The sequence below is a fragment of the Dipteris shenzhenensis genome, chromosome 33 (assembly GCF_047967505.1).
Source record: "Dipteris shenzhenensis isolate YYH24624 ecotype China chromosome 33, Dip_SZ_1.0, whole genome shotgun sequence".
Classification (NCBI taxonomy): domain Eukaryota; kingdom Viridiplantae; phylum Streptophyta; class Polypodiopsida; order Gleicheniales; family Dipteridaceae; genus Dipteris; species Dipteris shenzhenensis.
In genome coordinates, this window is record NC_141628.1 from 42,944,936 (window position 1) to 42,969,946 (window position 25,011).

At 44.3% G+C, this 25,011-nt stretch overlaps 1 protein-coding gene across 1 annotated transcript; it reads left to right on the top strand.

Moving 5' to 3' along the window:
• The first annotated feature begins 13,092 nt into the window (after positions 1–13,092).
• LOC147880139 (pentatricopeptide repeat-containing protein At2g39620-like) lies at positions 13,093–17,333 on the top strand. The gene is made up of 3 exons (XM_087371383.1): positions 13,093–13,363; positions 13,445–13,521; positions 13,612–17,333. Exons 1-3 carry the CDS (start codon positions 13,165–13,167, stop codon positions 16,891–16,893), a joined length of 3,558 nt encoding a protein of 1,185 aa, XP_087227509.1. The 5' UTR covers positions 13,093–13,164; the 3' UTR covers positions 16,894–17,333.
• The last annotated feature ends 7,678 nt before the right edge of the window (positions 17,334–25,011 follow it).

The following is a 25,011-nucleotide window of genomic DNA, read 5'->3' on the forward strand; positions in this document are numbered from 1 at the left end:
TCCCCCCCCCCTCAGTTTGGCACTCATCGCTCTCTGAGTGTTGTATATTGTAGTCTGAGTTGTCTATTTAATAGAAAAAATGTCCCGCTAGACCAATGAGATGCATGCCATGTCATCAACTCCGCTATGGATTTGCATCAGAACATGTGTTGTATTCTTGCAATGATGCAAAAGTGTCTCAAGACCTTTACTGGTATCCGCTCACCCTACAAGTCATCTCTATATTGTTGTTCCCCACACTTTGGACAGCTAGCCAAATCTCCATGCTCACGACGAAAGAGAATACAATCATTACGACAAGCATGGATGGTATCATAATCCATACCCACCGTTGTTAGCATCTTTTTCACTTCATCTCTTGATGCAGGCATGGTATTTGGTGCAAGCAACATCTTCTAGAGCAACCTATGACAATTCAAACATACATAGGCTTCGAACAATGATGATTCGGTATACACTATCCAAATGATGATTCTCAAAACAAACATGATGATTTTCAAAACAAATAATATCCAAATAATGAGTCAAATTAATGCAAGAGCTAATCTCATTAAGGCCGAGACACTTGTATCCGACCACCCATACTTTACTTGCAAATTCAAGATTGAGAGACAAGCACGTAGTTTAGACATCCTAACACCCTCGTACAATTATGTTGATTGCAACTCTCGCATTTTGACCTCAGACTCTGACATCACGTGTACATGGGATGTAGTGCCCCTAAAAATGGAATCCATCATGTCAACCATACCCTCGTTATCATTCGGGAGACTATAGTCTTGCTCAACATGTGAAGGTATATGCGTACCCTCGTCACCCTCCTCATCTTGTTTCAAGATTTCATGTAAATATAAGATCTTGTATTTCCTGGTATCCAATAAGACTGCGAACTTAAATAGCTTTGACTTACTGATGGTCCATCAACACGTGCAACACCAACGGTGGGTATTGGTTTGGGCTCCTCCCCATACATCTGCAAGTGGTGCATGATAATATGACGTTGATGTCATACTTCTCACTTGCAATGAGTGCAATGACAGTATAAACTCTCCGTAAGTTTTCATGCTCATGTTCTTATGCTCATGCATAAGCATAAGCATGACCCTTATGCTTATGCTTATGCATAAGACTCCTCTTATGCATAAGCATAAGCATGAGCATAAGAGAAGGAGATATATGCTCATGCTTATGCTTATGCATGAGCATAAGAGAAGTAGACATATGTCTCTTTTTTCCTCTTTCCTTTTCCTCTTCTTCTCTCTTTTTCCCTCTTCTTCTCTCTCTTTTTTCTCTTTCTCTTTTCCCTCTTCTTCTCTCTTTTCCTCTTTCCTCTTTTCCAATCTCTCTTTTCCTCTTTCTCCTTTCCCTTTTCTTCACTCTTTCCCTCTTTCCTCTTTTCCAATCTCTCTTTCCTCTTTTCTTTTCCTCTTCTTCTCTCTTTTTGTGGGGGTTAAAGGTCACTGTGCCTTTACCCCAGTTATGTACAATACTCAAACACATATATAAATGAATGAAAAAGAAGATTAGGGTGTTCTGCACCCACCAAAACTTGTGTGGCTCTCTGTTTCTCTCTCTACCTCTTCCGTTCTTGCTTCCGTTGAGAGCACTCTCAACTGGTATCAGAGCCCGGGTGATATAGCTGAGCGTACGTGAATGCCTGGAGGCTCAGCAGCTTTGTGGGAGGAAGGAGAAGCTCTGTGAGAAGCGTTGTGGGTGACTTTACTTGCATCCGAGTGTGTAAAGACCTTGGAGGAACCTTTGGAAAAGTCACTTTGGTTTTGTGAAGTGGTTTTGAGAGCTTGTTAAGTGTTTTCAAAGAAAAAGTCATTTTTTGAGTTTTTCTCTGTTCCATTCGATGACGGAGACTCCGTATTGACTTGTAGAGGCAACTATTGCTTGCTTTTGGTGTCCACTTCACTTCAAGAGCTTGGAAACACCTTCATTCTTGAATGTGGGATCATTTCATTGGATTTCTAACTCACTGTGTCAGTTTCTGCGTTTTTCTGCCCGGGTGTTGGAACTCAAGTTTGGAGCAACCATTTGCAGATCTGTCAGTTCCAGTGGACTCAAAAGGTCCTAAAACTTCTATGTTGCTCATCATTCGTACTCCGGTGGAGTTTACAAACAACTCTGTTTCCAAAAACGTTTTTTAGTCCGTGTGTTGGACCCAATGATTGAGACCACGATTTCCAAAACCGTCTGTCCCATTGCATTTCAGATGCCCAAAAACTCCTACTTGTCAGTTCTTATGCGATTTGGTGGAGGATTTTCAGAGTTATAGATCTCTGTGTATTCGATTTCGTCTCTCTGTTATGCATTTTTCATTCTAAGGTTTTGAAACCTTAGATTTATGCCACATGGCAGTGGATAAGTGTTGACTCCCATTTCGCACTCATCGGTTGGGATTTTGGAGTTCCGGCAGAAGAGAGATATTTGTAGATTTTCTTACTGAGTCTGATTATGCAATGGCAACCATGTTTTGAGGCATCTCAGGTTCTATTTTCAGTAGCGGTCGTTACCGTGGGACTATGATTTCTTGAGCATACCTTATGCAAATCACTCTGGTTGTAGTTTGAGCAGTGTGCGCTCATTCGTGGTGTGCATTGGATTGCAGTGGATGATTTATAAGCCATTTGGATGCATTGCGGTCCTTATTGGATGCGCTGATAGGCCCAAATTGCCTTATGGGATGCTATTTTTATGGACGCTTTGCACATGGATGGTATTTTATGCTAAAGGACAGCTTTGACACATTGTAGGTGATGCACTGATAGTGCTATGCTCTCTTGGATGAGATATTATTAATGCATATGCTAGTGGATGATGTTTATGCTTGAGTCATTTAGCACTTATTGGCATTTTGGATTGCCATTGCAGTTGGCATTTTCTTTTGGGCCAGATTTGCTCATATGGATGCATAGTATATGCACATGAGTCAGATGCTTTGAGACATGAGTTTTGGTGATATTTCAGTCTATTGTGGCGTACACATTTGGGTGCACGTGGTATTTGGTGTGATTCTCTCTTGCAGGCACTAGCATTTGGGATTTTGCTTTATTTGCATCATGGCATCCTCTTCCATGTCTGAAAAGGAGTTTTTCAGCATTAAAAAGTTTGATGGGACAAACTTTTCTTTGTGGAAAGAACAGATAAAGGATGTGCTTATTCAAAAGAAGCAGATTAATCCCTTGGCAGGGATTGAAGCTAAGCCTGAAAATATGTCTGAGGATGATTGGAATGAGTTGGATGTGTTAGCAAAGTCTACTATTAGACTTCATCTTGCAGAGTCAGTTTATTTCACAGTAATAAATGAGTAGACTACGGAAGATTTTCTTATGTTCATTGCCATCCTCATGGGATACCTTCCGTACAATTGTCAGTAACTCTGCACCTGGTGGAGTACTAAAATTTGATGATGTTGTGGGTAGCTTGTTGGCCGAGTAGACTAGACGGAAGTCTGTGGATGGCAACAAGCAGGATGCAGCCTTAAATGTGCAAAGGGGCGGATCACAGTTCAGGGGGAAGTCCCAAGAAAGAGGGAAGTCTCGTAGCAAATCCACGGCATGGAACATTGAGTGTTACCACTGTGGCAAGAAGGGCCATATGAAAAAGGATTACTACAAGCTGAAAAGAGAGCAAAAGGATAAGAAAAAGAATGCAAATTGGGGTGCAAATCAAAAGGAAGAGAGTCCAAGGGAGGACAAAGGAAAAGTGAAGATCGAGGAGATCAATGCAGTCACACATGATAGTGACAATGACGTTCTCTTCATGTCTAGTTTATCTAAAGAGTTGCTTACCACTTCAGATGATGCATATTCCTAGGATTGGATTTTGGATTCTGGTGCTTCATTCCATGTTACTCCCCATAGGGAATGGTTCTCCACTTATGACAGTGGAAAGACAGGTTGTGTGCATCTTGGAAACGACTATGCATGTGACATAGTCGGAGCAGGTGACATAAAGTTTTCTTTTGCAAATGGGTCTGCATTTATTTTGAAACATGTGAGACATGTGCCTAAGTTGACCAAGAGTCTTATTTCAGTGGGTCAGCTAGATGATGCTGGTTTTCACACCACTTTTGGCTTTCCGAGTTGGAAAATTTAGAAGGGCTCTATGCTTTTGGCTAGGGGTGCCAAGTGTGGGACTTTGTATCCCTTACATGTATCAGGGGTATTTGATCATGTTGTTGCAATAACCGAGCAGCCAAGCACTTCTTTGTGGCATTGTAGGTTAGGGCACATGAGCCAGAATGGAATGAAACTCTTATGCCGTTTAGGTTATGTACCGCATTTGAGTTTCTCTGATTTTGAATTTTGTGAGCACTGTCTCTATGGGAAGCAGACTAAATTAACCCATAAAAGAAGGGGAAAGAAAGAGTTTGAAAAGCTTGATTTGGTGCATTCAGACGTATGTGGTCCCATGCCTACACGGTCATTAGGCGGGGCTGAATACTATGTGACATTCATTGATGATACAACTAGGAAAGTGTGGGCTTATGCTATAGCTTGGAAGAGTGATGTGTTCCAGGTATTTAAGAAATGGCTGGCCTTGGTTGAGAATCAGTCAGGTAGAACGCTTAAATACCTACGGACTGACAATGGTAGAGAATATCTCTCTCATGACTTTCAGCATTTCTGTGATACACGTGGGATTAAGAGGGAGCTCACATCCCCTCATATTCCAGAGCAAAATCTAGTCACAAAAGAGATGAACCGTACCATTCAAGAAAGGTTGCAATGCATGCTTTCCAATGCAAGTCTTTCTGGTGGTTTTTGGGTTGAGGCAATGAAGACTGCAGTGCATGTGATCAATAGATCACCTAGTAAGAGTTTGGATGGTGGTATTTTTGAAGCGGCATGGAGTAGCAAGAAGCCCTCTTACTCTCATTTGCGTATATTTGGGTGTGAGGCATATGCACATGTGCCAAAAGAGCTTCGAAAGAAGCTAGATCCTAAGTCTAGGAAATGCATCTTTCTGGGTTATGGTGAAAGTGGAGAGATGGGCTATCATCTCTGGAATCGAGAAGCAAAGAAGATCATACGCAGCCATGATGTAGTCTTCAATGAGAAGAAGATGCATAAGGCACCCATGAGGGATATGGAAATGAGGAGAATCACTTTCAAGGATGTGAATCCACCTACATATGTTGATAGACAGCAAGCTGTCCATGCACCAAATGTGCAAGAAATGGTACCACCAAGTACTCCCACAGGTATACAATCAAGGGCAGATGATGGATCATCTATTGGTGGAAATGGTGAGCCAAATGTGGCTGATATGCAGGTGGGACAGCAAGCTAAAATGCCCTTAAGAAGATCATCTAGAGTGTCTAGACCGCCTGATAGGTTTGTTCCAGGGGTAGACTATGTGAGGCTTACTGATTGCAGGGAGCCTTCTTGCTACAGAGAGGCTATGATGCGCGAGGATCAATGCAAGTGGGAGTATGCTATGCAATCAGAGATGAGTTCACTTATGAAGAATAAGACTTGGGACTTGGTTTCTTTGCCACATGGAAAGAAAGCGTTGCCATGTAAATGGGTCTATAAAATGAAGGTCACAGGTGATGATGTACCTAGTACAAGGCCCGTTTGGTCGCTAAAGGGTTCAAGCAAGAGAAGGGTGTGGACTTTGATGAGATACTCTCCAGTTGTGAAGATGACCACACTTAGATGCATGCTTGGACTAGTGGCATCAGAGGATATGTAGCTTATGCAGATGGATGTCAAGATAGCTTTCTTACATGGGGATTTGCATGAGGAAATTTACATGGTGCAGCCGGAAGGCTTTGAAGAAAAGGGCAAAGAGCATTTAGTTTGCAAGCTGAAGAAGAGTCTTTATGGTCTTAAGCAAGCGTCTAGAGAATGGTATCAGAAGTTTAATGCTTTCATTTGGTCCCAGGGTTTTAGAAGGAGTGAAATTGATCACTACCTCTATAATAAAAGGGCTAAGGATAATAGCTTGATAATCTTGGCACTATATGTGGATGATATGCTATTGGCTAGCAAGAATACTTATGAGCTAGATGCATTAAAGGCCAAGTTGCATGAGGCCTTTGATATGAAGGATTTGGGACTTGCAGGTCATATTCTTGGTATGCGAATCACGCGAGATGGGAGTAGCAAACTCCTTTGGCTTTCACAAAAAGAGTATGTTACAAAAGTATTGCAGCATTTTAATATGGAGGGGGGAAAGCAGTGAGTACTCCATTGCCTCCATATGTGAAACTGAGTCATACAGATAGTCCCAAATTAGATGAGGAAAGGGCCATGATGGCCAAGGTTCCTTATGCATCAGTAGTTGGGAGTCTTATGTATGCTATGATAGCTACTAGACCAGACATTGCATTTGCAGTGGGAGTTGTTAGCCGGTATATGGCTAATCCAGGAAAGAGGCATTGGGAGGCAGTTAAGTGCATCATGAGGTACATGAAGGGTACCAAGGAGATATGCATCTACTTTGGTAGAGGAGACATGCGTGTACTTGGGTACACAGATTCAGACTATGCAGGGCATGTGGATAGTAGGAGATCTACTTCTGGTTATGTGTTCACCTTTACAGGTGGTGCAGTGTCATGGATGTCTCGAGCACAGAAGTGCGTTGCTTTGTCTACCATAGAGGCTGAGTATGTTGCAGCCACAGAGGGTTGCAAGGATGCTATATGGCTTGATCGGCTAGTGGTAGATTTGGGGATTCATACAGGTGTACCGACATCTATTTTTGGAGGCAACATGGGAGATGGGGGCGAGATGTCTGAGCATGAGACAATGATATAAGATTTGGCATCAACATGCAAAGACCAAACACATTGAGGTCAGGTACCATTTCATCACGGAGGTAGTTGAGGACAAGCGCATAGAGCTTGTTAAGGTTCATACAGATGATAAACCTGCAGATATGCTGACGAAGAGTCTACCTAGTCAGCGGTTTGAGTATTGTCGTGTATTGATGGGCATTGGATAGTATACTCACTGGTTGTTCTCCCTTAAAGGCACATTGTCCCTTAAGTGGGAGGTTGTGGGGGTTAAAGGTCACTGTGCCTTTACCCCAGTTATGTACAATACTCAAACACATATATAAATGAATGAAAAAGAAGATTAGGGTGTTCTGCACCCACCATATGTCTCCATCTCTTATGCTTATGCATAAGACTCATCTTATGCATAAGCATAAGCATGAGCATAAGAGAAGGAGATGTATGCTCATGCTTATGCTTCTTTCCCTCTTCTTCTCTCTTTCCCTCTTCTTCTCTTTTCCAATCTCTCTTTTCCCTCTTTCCTTTCCCTCTTCTTCTCTCTTCTCCTCTTTTCCCCTCTTTTTTCCCTCTTTCTCCTTTCCCTCTTCTTCTCTCTTCTCCTCTTTTCCCCTCTCCTTTCCCTCTTTCATGCTCATGTTCTTATGCTCATGCATAAGCATAAGCATGAGCATAAGATAAGAAGACATATGCTCATGCTTATGCTTAAGCATGAGCATAAGAGAAGTAGACATATGCTCCTCTTTCCCTCCTCTGCTCCTCTTTTCCCTCTTTTCTTCTTCCTCTTCTTTCTCTCTTCTTTCTCTCTTATTCCTCCTCTCCCTCTTCTTCCTCTTCTTTCCCTCTTTCCTTTCCCTCTTCTTCCTCTTCTCGTCTACTTCCTCTTTTCCCTCTTCTTCCTCTTCTTTCCCTTTTTCCTTTCCCTCTTCTCCTCCACTTTCTCTTTTTTCTCTTCTCTCCCTCTTCTTCAGATTCCTCTTCCTCTTCTTCCTTTTCCTCTTCCTCTTCTCTCCCTCTTTGCCTATGCCTATGCCTATGCCTATGCTTATGTTTTTTTTTTGTTTTTTGTTTTCGTGTTTGTGTCTATGTTAGACATGGGATCACGTCGCTCATCCGACGAGTATGGACAGCTTCATAGGAGGAGAGCTCACGATCTATATGCTCCAGAGGACTTTAATTCCTCTCAGGCGACTACCCCGAGGACTAGCCCTGGTCCGACTCCTCTCGGACCTAGCACTACGATACCCCTGGTCCGAGTCCTCTTCCATGTAGCACTGCGACTACCCCTCGGGGAACTCCTTTGCTAGCTGCGCATGTCTTTATCGGGAGTCCCGACGAGTTTGTAGCATAGATGAGCGATGAGGAGGCAGCGAGATTCTTCTCTCTACTATCTCAAAGGACCTCAGCAATTCCCTCCTCTACACTGACGGCTGGACGTACTATCCAACCGTCCCCTCATGCCCCTTCGACCGAGGGGTCATCACCTGCGCATGCCTCTCATAAGGAAAGGAAGAGTAGGAAGGGCAGCTTATGTTGTGTTGACTCGGGAGATGTAGACGAGTCAACACACTCACATTCCTATAGGTCTCCACTTGGTCCGGAGACATAGAATCTCTCCTACTCCCACTGCTACTCCTCGCTCCGGAAGCGCTCGCACAGCTTCCACTCCTTCTGACTCTACTACCATCAGTCCTCCTTACTCATCAAGGGATCTCTCCTATCAAATCACAGCTGCCGGAAAGATAATAGAAGATAGAAAGGGCAAAGCAGTGATGGCCACCATGAGACGGTTGATTAGCCATCACTTCAAGAGCGGCATTGCTACTGATTAGCGGTATCAAGATGACCAAAAGAAGCAGGCGGTCATCGATGAATTAAAAATAAAAATACCCTAACCCGCCAAATTTGGAGTTTAATAAGGATTATATGCGAGAGCGCATGGGTTTGGTCTTGAAGCATTGTAGATCAACCTTGTGTACTTCCATCATAAAGGGGTTGGCTAAACCCAACTGGGCAGACAAAGCTGATTGGAAGTTCTTCAAGAAGCAGAATAGGGACAATCCCGAATTGTTCGAGGGTCAGAGGAGGGCTGCGAAGAGGCAGCTGGACATCGTACGTACTTCGCACTTTGGTGCAGGCAGACGGTTGGCGTTCGAGGCAACCGTGGTAAGTCTACTTCTTCTCATTTAATGTATTGTTCTATTTGTTTTACTACATATTACATGCACTTTAGCTAACTCTAATTCTCATAAATTGGATCCACAGCAAGCTGCGATGGGTCGTCTTCCTACAGATGCAAAGATGCGACGCGCATTTTGCATAGGAACAAAGCCATGGTTTATTGAGCAAGAGGTAATGGGAGCGACGGTCGATTGGGCTGAGGTGGCTGCTCGCACGGTATAAGTCTACTTCTACTTGTAATCTCACTTTTTAAATTGTTTTATTCTTAAGTTTCAATCTAATTTTCAATTTATATGGTTCACTCTTAGGGTCAAAGCTCAAGCGTCCCATCATCGGAGGCGAGCAATCACCAAGGCCAGGGATCAGACGCACGTGGCGAGGATCAGGAAGAAGGCGCAGCTCACGAGGACCAAGGATCAGGCCAACAAGACGAGGACGAGGATTTCGGATGAGTAGTAGTAGTAGTGATAGTAGTAGCAGTTTGCATTTTCTTCACCATGTATGTCATTTTGTATATCCACTCGTTTGAGCAATTTTGTATCGCCCTTTCGAAAGGGTAATTTTGTAACAAATAATGTTGTATATGTTCAACATGTATATGCTTTTGTTGCTCGATCATTTCATTTGAGCGATTTTGTATCACCCTTTTCGCAAGAGAAATTTTGTTATAAAAAAACTTTGTTTTATAATTACCCAAAAAAAAAGGGATTAGTGGGACTAAACAGGGCCACTAATCCTTTTTTTAAGTTCTGTTAATCGTCGCAGTACGTCGCTATATAACGATGATTAATAGTGTCGCTATATAGCGACGTTTATTATCGTCACTATATAGCGACGATAATAAACGACGGTTCTTTTCCAACGCTTTTAGTGACTTTTACAGCGACGTTTGCGCCCGTGGAAAAAAAAATTAATGTAAAAAGCATCGATATTTTCGTCGAAAAAGGACCTATGCCTTGTAGTGATTGTGCATCCACGCAAAGAGAAACAAAGGAGGTCCCACCCTCACCTGCAGCGCGCTTTGCAATAGTAGGACCCTCGATCATGTAGAAGTTGTCGACCTGAAGCACTTGGAACATGTAGGTGTGTGGGACATGAAGAGTGATTGTCTCGCAACAATCTACGTCCGTCAAATCAACCCGCATAAAGACTGGGTAGGAAACATCCTTTGCTTTGAACGTCCCATATTTCGCCAATACCTTGCCCTCAAATGCAAATCGATAGGGTACGTAATCACCCAATGCACTAAATTGGCAAGACAGGGAGACTGAAAGGATGAGCAAGGATTGTGCTAGTTGAAACTACAGTAGCTATGTGAAGGGGATCATCGAAAGTGTCGTTTGCTGCCTCCTACTTTGCAATCGATTTGCCCTTCTCAAGCTTGGGCCTCACACTCGAGCTTGTTGCAAATCATGTGTGGACCGGTAGGTTTAGTGGATGCAGCTTAAAGTGTTGAAACAAGCATTAAATAAACAAGAGGATATGTCTTATTCTTTGAGGGTTTATTTCTTTAAGTATGTCACCGTCAAGCGTGGTGTTGTTCTTTCTACTAGGCCCTTTAAACGTTTTGCAACAAAACTAGCGGTCTGGAAAAAAAAACACGATTGGTGCTACCCTCTCCAAGCATTGCTTAAGTTATCTCTGAATAAACCTGTCTACGTATTGTTTTTGAAAGAAGTATGGTTTGAGAACATTAAACGTACGAAAAGAAGGACCATGCTGTAAAAGTTTTGTGGTTCGTTTATGTACACGGTAACCTCTTAAATTGCATGTGCAAGAAACAGTTTAATAGCATATGTAAGAAGGCAAATGCTTGACATGTCTGCGATTTCGTTCGTTTGCAATTAAATAAATAATTGGGTCACAACGCTGGAGTTGTCCTCCTCTACAACAAAGGACGGTTCAATCTCCAAAACAATTCTGCATTGTATTGTCATCATGCAGCCTTGTCGCCTTAGCTGTTTACGAACTAAGAAAGATATTGTATGTCAACCATTGGAGATATAACAATTGGAACAACAAAGACCACAAACGAAACAAAAAGGAAATTCTCACCCTCGTTATAAGCTTCCTCCGCGGCTGCTTGGAAGCAGTTCTTTAAAGTTTTCTTTGTAGTTTTCTTGATAGGCGAGTTTTTCAGTAAGCTCCCATCTTTCATGGATTGTTTCGGTGGGTCAAACAATATAGGAACGTCTACTACTGTGCATGGAGCGAGGAGCTTTTGATAACACAAGCACCCGAAACAGTGACGAAGCCTTTCTTGGCCAGAGCTTGGACCTCTGCTGCGTTAGTACCTTGGACTGGAGCAGGACAAGGAAAAATTGGAGAAATGACAGAGCTCAATCGTGTGGAACAAAGTGGTGCCAAAACAGTGAAACAAACAAGCATAACGCGAAAATATGCCAAGAGAAGGAAGCTTACGAGTTTCTAGTTTTAACGTTGGTCGAATTGCGCTTCTCCGCAGCATCTGCTATATCGGCCAACAACAAAACCATAAATATACGTGACAAATTGAAAATTCTAAAAGGTTTTTGAAACGGTATTTTATAGCCGGGAACCTTGCAAACGAGAGGTCGCTTCGTCGGGACAGCCTGGTTTAGGCTCCGCAATACTCATCATATCTGCTAAATCGTTATGTTGGTGAAGAAAAGAAATCAGAAAGTCGAATTTAGAAAAGCATCGAGAAATACAAAGGAATAGACGACCGACTGTAGAGACCTTTCTCAAACTGTCGGCTACTGATGTCCATAGAGTCACTAGATAGTTGGTTCTCTTGTTCGGAGATAGTCATGATGGACACAGGCAAAATAACGCCGATTGCCAAGCATAGCTTGTCTTGGAAACACACCATAAACGAAGAGCACAGAGGATTTTATAGCCGGGAAAGAAGTGGTTGGACGTGGGCAGAACAGTTGAGAAACGTCGTCTGCACAGAATGGACGCACGCTGTCACTTACATTGACAGCTGCTTCGCTCAAAGAGGACGCATGCAGGACACATACTCTCAACGTGCCAGAGGTAGTTTGGTGCGTGTACACAGAAATGGAACATCATAGACAGAGATGGACCTAGAAACATTCGAAACAAAAAACCTGGACGTAGCATTCCTAACATTGTATACTAGGGGTCCGAGGATGGCGGGATCGTATCCTCTAGTGTATAGGAGCTGGCAGAGTGTCAACCAATCTGCATAAGCTCGTTCTCCGATCTGATTTCGCTGGGAAGGCTGTTTCTACCACTGTGAATATCAAGCTTATGGGCGATCGATTCCGAGGTGCTGAGCACATTGCGTGACTGAGATTGCGGAGGTGCTTATTGGTGCATTGCTTGCTTGCCTATTGATTGATTGCAAGCTGCTATTGGAAGAGACATGCAGGAGAGATGGAAAACCAGAGCCATTGAGCTCATTGAGTAGATGATGCCTACATCCTCGACTCCCTCCAAACCGTTGGCCTTGATGTGCCTTACTTAGCCTTTGTCAGGGAAGTAGAGCCTGTGTGTAATTTACAAGAAGACACGCACTTGCTGTGACGAGCAACCGGGCTACGTTGCGAAAAAGAAATGATTTGCATAAGATTTAAGCAAGTGATTTGCACTTGTGGTCGGAGACATCGTGGAGCCTCGAATCGCCAATCGAGTCCTGCGGACGCTGGTGCTTCCCAACAAGAAGCACCCCTTCTGGTATGAAGTAGCAAAGTGAGCGATCGCTATGAGTGAGCACGCAACTGCTTGCAAGACCCCCACCACAAACAGGATCTTCTCAGAGCCCAGCTCTGTGATTTGCACCGCGGGCGAAGAGAGAAGCTGCATGTATCGTCTCAGAGCCCAGCTCTGTGAGAAGAGATCGACTAACCAAAGGCGAGGTGGGCATGGATGGACACACTACGTATGGACTGAAGCAGGCGCAAAAAGACACGTGCAGGGCAGACTAGGAAGACACTATTCGTCCACGTAATTTGGACGCGCCACGAAAAAAGCAAGAAAAAACATTTTCGTTTTGGGGCCTGGAGAACTTAACTAAAGGACTGCCATACGGCAGGCCAAAAAATAAGCAATTTCGCTGTCAAGGGCCATCGTCTCCACTTAGGCCCCAAAAACAAATTAATTTACCTTTAATTTTAGATGAACCTTCACTCTACCCTTGCAAGTTCCGACACTGAGGGCAGGCCAAAAACGAAGCTGTCCATCCCTCCTATAATAGAAATCGTCATCATATTACGGTCTTTGGCGAAATGATGATAAACATATGTACAGGAGGCACTGATTCCCGTCATACTGCTACGAAACAATGCTGCCCCATCGTCGCTCAGATGCCTGGCACAGGGTTTTTTCGTAGTGGAGATACACTCTTCTTCTCTCACCTGTGCAGGCTATCGAGCCCTTGCTGTCCGATGGCTTCCCCCGAGTACAGAAGAGCGGTTTCGCTTTCAGGTACTGCTGTTCACTTTTATCTCTCAAGGAAAAGTCCTTTTTTGTTTTGCAATTGGTTTTTATTGTTGTCATGCTTCCTAGATAGATCAAGTACCGAACGCTTATGGAAGGAGTACTTCACGGATCCTTCTCAGTGGTGGGACAACCGCGAGAACCAAGTAAGTGGGCGACGAGTCTCACTGAATGATTTGCATAGGTAAAGCTGTAGATTTGCTAGACTGACGAGTCTGTTGCGAGTCTTAACACAGACAAACCCGAGATCACCAGATTTCAAGCACAAGATTACCAAGGAGTCGCTATGGACAGGCGACTGTTGCAATCCAGGTTGGGTTAAAGGCATGCTTGAGAAAAAGACCAAAGCATCCACTGATGAAGCCCATGAACGTGGCTTGGCGGAGTGTGGCAAGGCCAGCTTCACGTCTGGAGTACAGGTTAATGCATCTGACGCGGGAGAACTGCGCGAGAAGAGTGACTGGGAAACACTCAGCTTAGAGGAGGCACTCACGTCAATGGAGCAAACGCCCCAGTTACCTTCAGACCAGAACCTTACATGCATCTTGTATAAGTGCAGAGCGAAGAAAAATTTAGCGTATACCAAGCGCTTGTATGCCTACTTGTGCAAAAGGGGGCTGGAAGTTCAAAGATTTATTGGGAACTACCTCGTCTCAATCTTGATCCAAGCTGGAAGCATGTACGATGCAGAGCAAGTTTTTAACAAGTTGGTCGATCGGAGTGAGTATTCTTGGACTTCTATCATCATGGGTTATATTGAATGTGGGGAATCACAGCATGCCCTCAATCTCTACCAGAAAATGCAAGAGGATTCTGTACGTCCTAGCAAGTATACCTTCGTTGCCCTCTTGAAGGCTTGCACTAGGCTAAAAGAGGCAAAACGAGGTGGAGAATTACATGCTGAGATTTCCAGAAATGGACTAGAAAGCGATCTTTTTGTTGGAAGCACCTTGGTGGGTATGTATTCCAAATGTGGCTCGCTTGTAAAAGCACGGGAAGCATTTGACAAGCTGCCAGTTCGAGATGTAGTATTGTGGAATGCACTAATTGCAGGATATGCCGAGCATGGGCTTGGTGAGGAAGCTCTAAGCTGTTTCAAAAAGATGCAGTTGGAGGGTCTCTCTCCAACTGCCGTCACATTTGTTTGCAGCTTGAAAGCTTGTCGCAGCATAGGAGCGATAGTCAAAGGCCGAGAAATACACGCTGAGATTGCCAGAAAGGGGCTGGAAAGAGATCTTTTTGTTGGCAGCACCTTGGTAGATATGTATGCCAAATGTGGTTCGCTTGCAAAAGCCCGGGAAGCACTTGACAAGCTGCCGGTTCGAGATGTAGTCTCATGGAATGCATTGATTACAGGATATGCTGAACAGGAGCTTGGTGAGGAAGCTCTGAACTGCTTTGAACAGATGAAACTGGAGGGTCTCTCTCCAGATGCTGTCACATTTGTTTGCAGCTTGAAAGCTTGTGGCAGCATAGGAGCCATAGACAAGGCAAGAGAAATACACGGTGACATTGCTAGAAAGGGGCTGGAAAGAGATCTTTCTGTAGGCAGCGCCTTGGTTGATACGTATGCCAAACGTGGCTCACTTGCAAAGGCAAGGGAAGCATTCGACAAGCTGCTATATCGGAATGAGGTCTCATGGAATGCGCTGATCGCAGGATATTCCGAGCATGGGCTCGGTGAGGAAGCTCTGAACTGTTTTGAACAGATGCAGCTGGAGGGACTCTCTCCAAATGTTGTCACATTTGTGTGCAGCTTGAAAGCCTGTGGCAGCATAGGAGCCATAGACAAGGGCCAAGATATGCATGCTGAGATTTCCAGGAAAGGGCTGGAAAGAGACCCCTTTATTGGCAGCACATTGGTGGATATGTATGCAAAATGTGGCTCAATTCCAAAAGCACAGGAAGCATTTGACAAGCTGCTTATTCGAGATGTAGTCTCTTGGAATGCACTAATCGCAGGATATGCTGAGCAGGGCCTTTGTCAGGAAGCGCTGAACTGTTTCGCACAGATGCAACTGGAGGGTCTCTCTCCAAATGCTGGCACATTTGTTTGCAGCTTGAAAGCTTGTGGCAGCATAGAAGCCATAGACAAGGGCCGAGAAATACACACTGAGATTGCCAGAAAGGGACTCGAAAGAGATCTTTTTGTTGGCAGAACCTTGGTGGATGTGTATGCCAAATGTGGCTTGCTTGCAAAAGCAAGGGAAGTGTTTGACAAGCTGCCAGTTCTAGACATAGTCTCATGGAATGTACTGATCGCAGGATATGCCAAGCAGGGGCTTGGTGAGGAAGCACTGAACTGTTTAGAACAGATACAACTGGAGGGTCTCTCTCCAAATGCTATAACGTTTTTTAGCAGCTTGAGAGCGTGTGGTAGCATGACATCTATAGATAAGGGCCAAGAAATACATGCCGAGATTGCTAGAAAGGGGCTGGAAAGAGACCTTTTAATTGGCAGCACCTTGGTGGATATGTATGCCAAATGTGGCTCGCTTGCAAAGGCGCGGGAAGTGTTGGACAAGCTGCCAGTTCGAGATGTAATCTCGTGGACTGCACTGATCGGAGGATATGCTGACCATGGGCTTGGTGAGGAAGCTCTCAACTGTTTCGAACAAATGCGACTTGAGGGTCTCTCTCCAGATGCTGTCACATTTGTTTGCAGCTCAAAAGCTTGTGGCAGCATAGGAGCCATAGACAAGGGCCGAGAAATACATGCTGAGATTGCCAGAAAGGGGCTGGAAAGAGATCTTGTTGTTGGCAGCACCTTGGTGGATATGTATGCCAAGTGTGGCTCGCTGGCAAAAGCACAGGAAGCGTTTGACATGCTGCCAGTTCAAGATGTAGTCTCGTGGAATGCATTGATTGCAGGATATGCCCAGCTAGGAGAAAGTGAAATCGTTTTCAAAATATTTGAGAGGATGAGAGAAGGGATGAAGCCAAATGGGGCCACATTCTCTATTGTCCTTACTCTATGCAGTCACACGGGTCTAGTGGATGAGGGCCAAAAGTGCTTTGAGGCCATGAGCAAAGAATATGGCATCACTCCAACTAATGAGCACTCCACTGTCATGGTTGATCTCCTTGGCCGTGCAGGCCAGTTAGATGAGGCGGTAGCGATGGCAAAGAAGATGCCTTTCCATCCTAGTCTTGGAGTATGGCTCATGTTGTTGGGTGCTTGTCGAAAGTGGGGTAATGTGGAGCTTGGAAGATTTGCCTTTGAACATGCGCTGCAATTGGATGAAAAGGATGCTGCAGCTTATGTCTTGATGTCTAACATTTATGCAGATGCTCACATGCAGGAGGAAGAGAATAGAGCCAGGACAAGGAGAGTGAAGGAACAAGCATGTAACAAGCTGGGACAGAGTTGGTGGCTGGACATTGACGGGATTGTGCATTCATATGCACATCTTTTGTGGGGGGGGCAAGATATTCCTCAAGCAAAAATGCATATGCAAAGTTATTCCCTCCCAATGAGGGAGGAGGGGGATGTGCCAGATTTGCATTGGGTCTCATGAGGCATATCCGTCGATGCAAAGAAAGATGAGTTATGTTGGCACATTGGGAAGCTGGCTATCAATGCACCCAAGGGAACATCCATATACGTCCTTAAGGAGCTCCTAAAGATGAGAGCAGAGATGCACTGACTTTCAAGGAAGGAAAGTGTGCTAGGATTGGATTGTGGGGTATTCAGATACATTGGCTACATGTACAAAGGCGAACCCACTCATTTGAAATACTGTCATGAGAGCACTCTTAGGAGACTAACAACTCAACCAAATTTTGGTAATCACAATGGAACTGAGTGGGAGTTTTTCTCATGAACCATAGTTCATGTAGGAATCCAAGCCCAAGATCAAGCTGATCCTCGACGAGGTCCGCAAGCATACCTGTCTCCTTAGGATGAAGACCTCAGGGCATGCCAACAAGATTCTTTCTTCCACTCCCTCTCGTTCACCCTCCCCTGTCTCCTTAGGATGAAGACCTCAGGGCATGCCAACAAGATTCTTTCTTCCACTCCCTCTCGTTCACCCTCCCCTAGCCTACTTTCACAATCCTCGGTGAGGTCATCCTACAAAAGGATCCCATCGATGAAGTGACTGACCACAAACTAGTTGTATTGGTTATTTGTTCTTCTTCCAAAATGGAGGGATGTTCCACTCCCTTGGATTTGTAAGCATACAAGAACCTTCAAACCTGATCATCAGCATCCTTTGTCCAAGCCCCTTTGAATTGACTATAACCTTTGCAAGAAGCTTCTGCAAGGGTTCCATTAGATGGCCGAAGTGTAAGAGAATAGGAGGGAATGAATCACTCAAACCTCCACCCAAGATCTCTCCAACTCTTCCTCACACTCAACTCAGATAGATGATCACAGATGCAATAAACACTCACTCAGAGAGAACTTAAACGGAGAGAGAGAAAGAGTATATTCATCCACCGGAAGGTGGGCAGAAATTGGCTCCAAGGGAGCAATACAAAACTCAGCGAAGTGCTGGAGAAAACTGATGGAACTCTCTCTCACAAACTGAACCAGCTCTAAGTGCACAGCACAGCCTTGGAAGGAGGCTTTCAGTCTTGCACTGGATGCTGGAATGACTGAAGGAGTGGGCCTTTTATAGGCACTGCCCAGGCCCTTTGGGTTGACCAACCAGCAGGGTCAGTATCCTGTCTGGAAATCCGACCAGGGTTGGCCCTGGTCGGTGGCCCTGGTTGGGCCGACTTGGCTTGCCACAGGCCCCTATTTAAGGGTGCCTTGTGCAGCCAGTCTATGCAGTTGCAGGCGCCTTCAAGTGAGGCCCAAGGCCCCCTATTTCTATGCTATTGCGGGCAGCAACCAGCCCATGTGCTGGTTGCCTATGATGCCAGCCTGAGCCTCTCTCTTTCCCAGCCCTCCTACCTCTCACTGCCGCTTGTCCCCTCAAATCGGGGGCTCATAGGTGGGCACAGTGAGTTTCTAACACCCCTTCTCAATGTCACAACTGTGGGCCAATCCCCATGCGTTTGATGAGGTGCTCTATCTGTTCTCGAGGGAGTGCCTTCGTGAAAAGGTCGGACAAGTCGTCGGTGGTCGGGCAGTAGATAAGCTCGATCACGTCGTCGATGATGAGCTCTCGAACAAAGTGGTAATGAACTTCGATGCTTGGTCTGCGCATGGTACACTGGATTCTTAGCAATGGCTATGCAACTCTGATTGTCGCACATCAGCACTGTTGCGTCCTCCTGACACACGTCCATGTCCTCCAGAATCCACCTTAACCACAGTGTCTCACAAGCTGCTGTACACGCGGCTCTGTACTCTGCCTCTGTAGATGAAAGGGCCACTGTGGGTTGCTTCTTACTTAGCCAAGAGATGACACCAGATGCAAGTAAGAAACAATATCCTGTTGTCGATCTTCTGGTGTCAGCATCACCCGCCCAATCACTGTCACAGAACCCGCCTAGTTCGATGCCTTTGGTGTAGGTGATCCCATAGGTGCAAGTACCCTTTAGATACCTCAGCACCCGTAAACTTGCATCCCAATGACTCTTCCTGGGAGAAGCAAAGAACTGGCATAATAGCCCAACTGCATAACAAATATCAGGTCGAGTATTGGTAAGGTAAAGCAAACTTCCTACCAATCGTAGGTACAAGGGAGTATCGACCGGTCGAGATGTGTCGTGAACACTTAGCTTGAGCCCGACCTCCATGGGAGTTACTGCTGTCTTGCAATCCTCCATCTGAAATCTCTTCAGAAGCTCTCTACAATATTTCTCCTATGAAATGAAGATCCTGTCTTTGGCCTGCTTTACTTCAATCCCAAGGAAGTAATGTAATAACCCAAGGTCAGTCATCTCAAACTCAGACATGAGTAGTTCCTTGACTTGTGAAATCTTCTTGACATGATCACCTGTCAAGATAATATCATCAACATAGAGGATGAGTACCAGTCGCAATCCCTTCTCAATGAACAAGTAAAGGTTTGCCTCAGAAGGACTCCGACTTAGCCCTATCTTCTGAAAGAATACATCAATCCTTTGGTACCAAGCTCTAGGAGCCTGTTTCAGCCTGTATAACGCCTTCTTCAACCTGCAGACCTTTAATGGGGACCCTGGATCTTGAAAGCCCGGTGGCTGCTCGACATATACCTCCTCCTCCAGGGTTTCATTAAGGAATGCGGACTTCACGTCCATTTGAAAAATAGGCCATTGGAATTGGGCAGCAAGGGCAATCACTGTCCGGATAGTAACCATGGGGGCTGTGGGAGCAAAAGTTTAATCAAAATCCATGCCTTCAGTTTGAGTAAAACCTTTGACCACTAACCTTGCTTTATACTTATCCAAGCTACCGTCTGATTTGTATTTAAGTTTGTATACCCACTTAGTGCCGATGACTTTCTATCGTGGGGACTTGGCCACTAAGTCCTAGGTATTGTTCTTCAGGATAGCATCCATCTCTGCCTGCATGGCAGCCTGCCATTCTGGATTGTCCTTCGCCTCCTCATGGTCAACCTGGGGTGGGGTGGGTTCGAGGGTTGAACAATCTCCTCCTCCTCAATCTGAGGCTCCTCTTGGGGTTCAGGTTCCTTTTCCTCGAAGACAACATCCCGACTGATAAGGATTTGCTTCTTTACTGGGTCGAAGAGTCGATAGGCCTTGGATTCTTCGCTATACCCAACAAAGATACATTTTCTGCTCCGGGAATCGAGCTTGGTCATGTCTTCCTTGTGCACATGCACCCATGCGTTAGAACCAAAAATGCGAAGATGAGTGATAGAGGGCTTCTTACCATAAAATGCCTCATATGGAGTCTTGTCCTTGATGGCCTTCGTCTTGGTCCTGTTGAGAATGTGTACGGCTGTATTAATAGCTTCACTCCAATAGGCTTTAGAAAGGTTCCTCCCTCGGAGCATAGCAAGCCCTGTCTCTGTGGTGGTTCTATGCTTCCTCTCGGCTACCCCGTTTTGCTAAGAAGTATGTGCTGTGGTGAGTTGTCGCTTGATCCCATGCTTGCGACAAAATGTGTTGAACTCATTTGAGGTGAATTCTCCCTCCTTGTTTGTGCGGAATGTCTTGACATCCTCCCCTGTCTCCTTTTCAACTCTGGCCTTCCGGTCCTTGAACTTCTCGAAAGCCTGAGACTTTTTAGCCAAACAATATACCCAAGTCATTCTACTGAAATCATCCACAAAGAGAAGTGAGTACCTGTGCAAAGGTTGGGTGCAGAAAGTACTCCAGAGATATCCTTCTCCTCACCCACGGTTGTAATGAAAGGAATGCTACCGATGCCCTTTACAGAACACGTCCGGCTATCCCCGACAGAAACTTTGGAATCCGGGAGTGTACTTTCCATGGTTTTGAACCAAGTCCTTCTGTTGGACATGTGCTTGGAAGCACCGCTGTCAACATACCAACCCTCTTCACCTTCACTAACTGCATATGCTGAACAATGTTCACTGATTAAAAACAATTGTCCAGTCGTCACATTGGCAGAATCATTCTTAGGTTCTTCTTTGTTCCTGGCTTCTCTCTTCCGCTTCTGATCCGCCTTCTTCTTTCGGCATTCTTTGGTGGAGTGGCCAAGCTTTTCACAGTAATAGCACTTCATTTTCTTCTTGCGATCAGCATTCTCTGACTTCTTGGACTCATTTGGCTTGCCTTTTCCAGGCTTGTCTTTGGCCACTAATGCCTTCTCGTCGGTTTGCATAAAGAGTTTCTCTCGAGCCTCCTTCTGAAGCAGGAGTGGGCCAAGCTCCTCAAAGGTGATTGATTTAGTCCGTTGACCCGCAGTGACCGTAGTCACAAAACTTTTGAAACTCCATGGCAACTTGTGGAGTGTGAGCAACGCCAATTGACTCGAGTCCACCTTCTGACCAACCGCTGCGAGCTAGTCCCGCACGACTTTCACCTTTGTCAGATGATCATGCACACTATCTTCCTTATTCATATCAAGATTATAAAGCTAATGCTGAAGAGTAATGATATGGGCTGTATTATCGGTTTCATACAGCTCCTTCAGTATGGCCCACGCCTCTGAAGACGTTTCTGTCAACTGGATATGAGGAATCACAGCATCTGGTGTCGTGCGAATAAGCATTGCTAAGGCTTGAGCATCCCTCTCCTCCCATGCACTGAGTTCATCCGCATCTGCTTCAACTAAAACTTCACCTCTTTTGTCCACAATGTCCTCCAGCTTCTCCTCGGTCCCAATCACAATCTTCCACAGCTTCCCTGCCAACAGATGGCTTCGGATCTTGACTTTCCAGATTGGATAGTTCGTCCCATCAAGCTTTCCAGCTTCACCAAAATTGGGAATAAATAAAGAAGGAAGATGACTGGAGAAGGAGGAAGGATGAGCAATGGGTGTAGAGGCTTCTGAACGCTGATCCATCTCGGTGAATAGCAAACTGAAAAACTGAAGCAAAAAGGATGTACTGACATCCCGTGCTAGCCTGAGTTGAAAACAGAATCACCTTTCTGCCAAGGGACTCCTTCCTTCAGAGAGTGCTTTGATGAAGAAAAGTTGGGAGCCTATGGCTCTGATACCATGTTAGAGAATAGGAGGGAATGAATCACTCAAACCTCCACCCAAGATCTCTCCAACTCTTCCTCACACTCAACTCAGATAGATGATCACAGATGCAATAAACACTCACTCAGAGATAACTTAAACAGAGAGAGAGAAAGAGTATATTCATCCATCGGAAGGTGGGCAGAAACTGGCTCCAAGGGAGCAATACAAAACTCAGCGAAGTGCTGGAGAAAACTGATGGAACTCTCTCTCACAAACTGAACTAGCTCTGAGTGCACAGCACAGCCTTGGAAGGAGGCTTTCAGTCTTGCACTGGATGCTGGAATGACTGAAGGAGTGGGCCTTTTATAGGTACTGCCCAGGCCCTTTGGGTTGACCGACTAGCAGAGTCGGTACCCTGTTTGGTGGCCGACCAGATGGCCTTGGAAATCCGACCAGGGTTGGCCCTGGTCGATGGCCCTGGTTGGCCCGACTTGGCCTACCATAGGCCCCTATTTAAGGGTGCCCTGTGCAGCCAGTCTATGCAACTGTAGGCACCTCCAAGTGAGGCCCAAGGCCCCCTATTAGAATCCTCATTTTTAATTTCACAAAGTGTGTGAAGCATTCTTGGGAAGAGTGGGCAATCTCCACATAAGTAAAAATGCTCTGTTCAAAAGTCAAATTGATGGTTGACTTTTCTTCTTGATGGAATTTATGTGTGGTCAGGGAGGTAGAATGGGGTTCAAAAGATAGGATTTGAGTTCAAAAGTGTGAATCTCTTGCTTTGGGCTTTTGTGTGGTTTTTCGCACTAAGATATATGTGCAACAAAGTGTATGGAATGCCCTCATATGTTAGTTTGGATGGCTAAGGTCACTTGCATGTTTGGTTAGGGCTTTTTCTTTTTGGTGACTAGACTTCAATTAAGATTCATGGAAGAAAAATCCAAAAGCAAATCACTCAAGGCATAAATACATAATGCAGAGCATGAAAAACAAGTGGTACAATACCACTAAAAATCTCAACCATATGCAAACGCTAAAAGAAACCAAGATTGTGGTTGAAAGTACCACATTAGGAAATTAAGAGGCTCATATAAGAAAGGAATGCCTTTCCACTCTTAGTTTAAAGAATTCCTGTTAGCTTAAAGCAAGGCTCGAAGTCCCTTGCATCCTAGACCAAATGACCACCACGGTGTCTACAATATCTGTCTAGAGGCTAGCCATGTTATGAGATGGGTGGACCTAGGTGTAATCTAAAGCCTTGGTACATCTAGATCTCTATATGTGCCAGACAATTATTCTAGCAATGATCTCTAAACTCGTGTCCATCGATGCAATGCGGGTTTATACTAAGAGGCAAGTCAATAGAGCACTAAGAAGAAGGAGCAATGTCAAGTCAATAGAGCTATACAAGATGCTACCGTACCATGAATTCCTAAGAAGAGATTTGGCCCACATTAAAAATATGAGGCCTTGTCAAAGAGATCCAAGCCATTGAACCCAAGTAGTGAGAAAAGTGGAAGAATAAAATCCTCCCATAAGTCCTACAATCCCAACCAAAAGTGCTCCTCTGCTGGATTATTGCAACCCCTCCACGAATGAAGAGCCAAAATAAAATTGTGACTTTATTATTTCTAAGGGATTTCCAAAGCCTCCTCTAAAAATATCTTTGAGAGTCTAGGGTAATCTAAATGTTCTCCCAATAATGAGCTCTAAAGTATAGACAGTCTCATCCTTAACTACTAATCTTTCTTGGAAGTATTGATTGTAAATCTACAAAATGGAAAGCTCTTTGAGTGATTGCCTACGTCACTCTACTTGCATTCACCTAGGTTCCAAAGAAGAAACTTAGGGCATTTTGACTCAAGCACATTTCCAATTTCCTCCCTTGATTCAACCTCTAAATAGGATTTAGGTGATGCATTGATTAACCTTGTGACACATTGGACTTGTGGTATGCTCAATACTCAAAATGATTGGCACTAGAATTTCTAGCTCAAATTCAAGTAATTGAGATACAAAATCTCTCGGTTGGCAGTGCATTTATGCACACTTGAATTGCATGGTACTCATGAGTCATAATATGCTTGTAATTTGTAGTTTGTGTGGTACTCATGAGTCATATACATATAGTTTGTAGAAATTTTAGGGTATATGAAAGAGTTTTTGACTCTACCTCAGGACTCCATACTCGAGCTCTAAACCTCAAGGATTTTTTATAAGTTTGCGCAAGTATGCACACTACCACTGCCTTGTGTCTGTTCACTTATATGCGTCAACTCATTTGGTGGAAAATGGTGTTCAAATTTGACTTGATCTCATTTTCAAGTTCAAAGAGATGAAATCAACCTCCTCATGAGTTATTATCTTACCCTTATACTAGCTCATATGTACACTGTGAGAATTACAAGGTGTTTATGGCCCTTTTGCAAGCCTTTCATAAGCTTTTGTGTATGGAAATGAAGGCTTTAAAAGAAAATTAAGTTCAAAGCTTGCCTAATCAAGCTCAGGCCAGTACATCAAGCTTTAAGTGTTGGTTTTTTTCTCGTTTATTGGGTTTTGCACTCCTTCACAAGTCGATTTGGCACAATAGCTTCACTCGAGCATGCAATATCGTATGGGAGTTCAAATAGTTGCACAAGTATTGATTTTTTCCACAAGTTCTCTCTGTTTCTAAGCTCAAGGAAAAAATTAGAATTTTTTATGAGATTGAATTTATGGTCTTGATATAAGTTGTTTGTCTCCTTACACTACTATGCAATCAGTTCTTAGCACTGTGGAATGTGTACATGAACAAACTAGAACTGCAAATTTTCCACTTTGTTTCAAGATTTTTGAGCTTGAGCAAAGAAATATGAGGTCCATTCTCCTACAATGTATTAACATTTAAAACTTTTTCCACCCCTTGCTATCAGTTGGCCTTTGCTATGCTTTTCATCACAGTTGTACAAAAACAACACATAAATGTGTGTTTTCCCACCCAAAACATGGATTTTCACCAAAATGGGCTAAGGTCAACTTCACAAGTAGAAATTTTCACAAATATTTTTGCTCCAATATTTCACTCCTATATGCAAGTGCTTAATCCATTTGCACCTTCATGGTCATTCGTGGCACCTGCACTCGTATCGACTCAAGGTGAGAT

Bases quoted from the DNA above. Each gene is read 5' to 3' on its own strand.
- LOC147880139 (XM_087371383.1), top strand. From the start codon at position 13,165: ATGATGATAAACATATGTACAGGAGGCACTGATTCCCGTCATACTGCT. The intron at 13,364-13,444 runs GTACTGCTGTTC...CATGCTTCCTAG, and splicing joins AAGAGCGGTTTCGCTTTCAG to ATAGATCAAGTACCGAACGC. The intron at 13,522-13,611 runs GTAAGTGGGCGA...GTCTTAACACAG, and splicing joins GGGACAACCGCGAGAACCAA to ACAAACCCGAGATCACCAGA.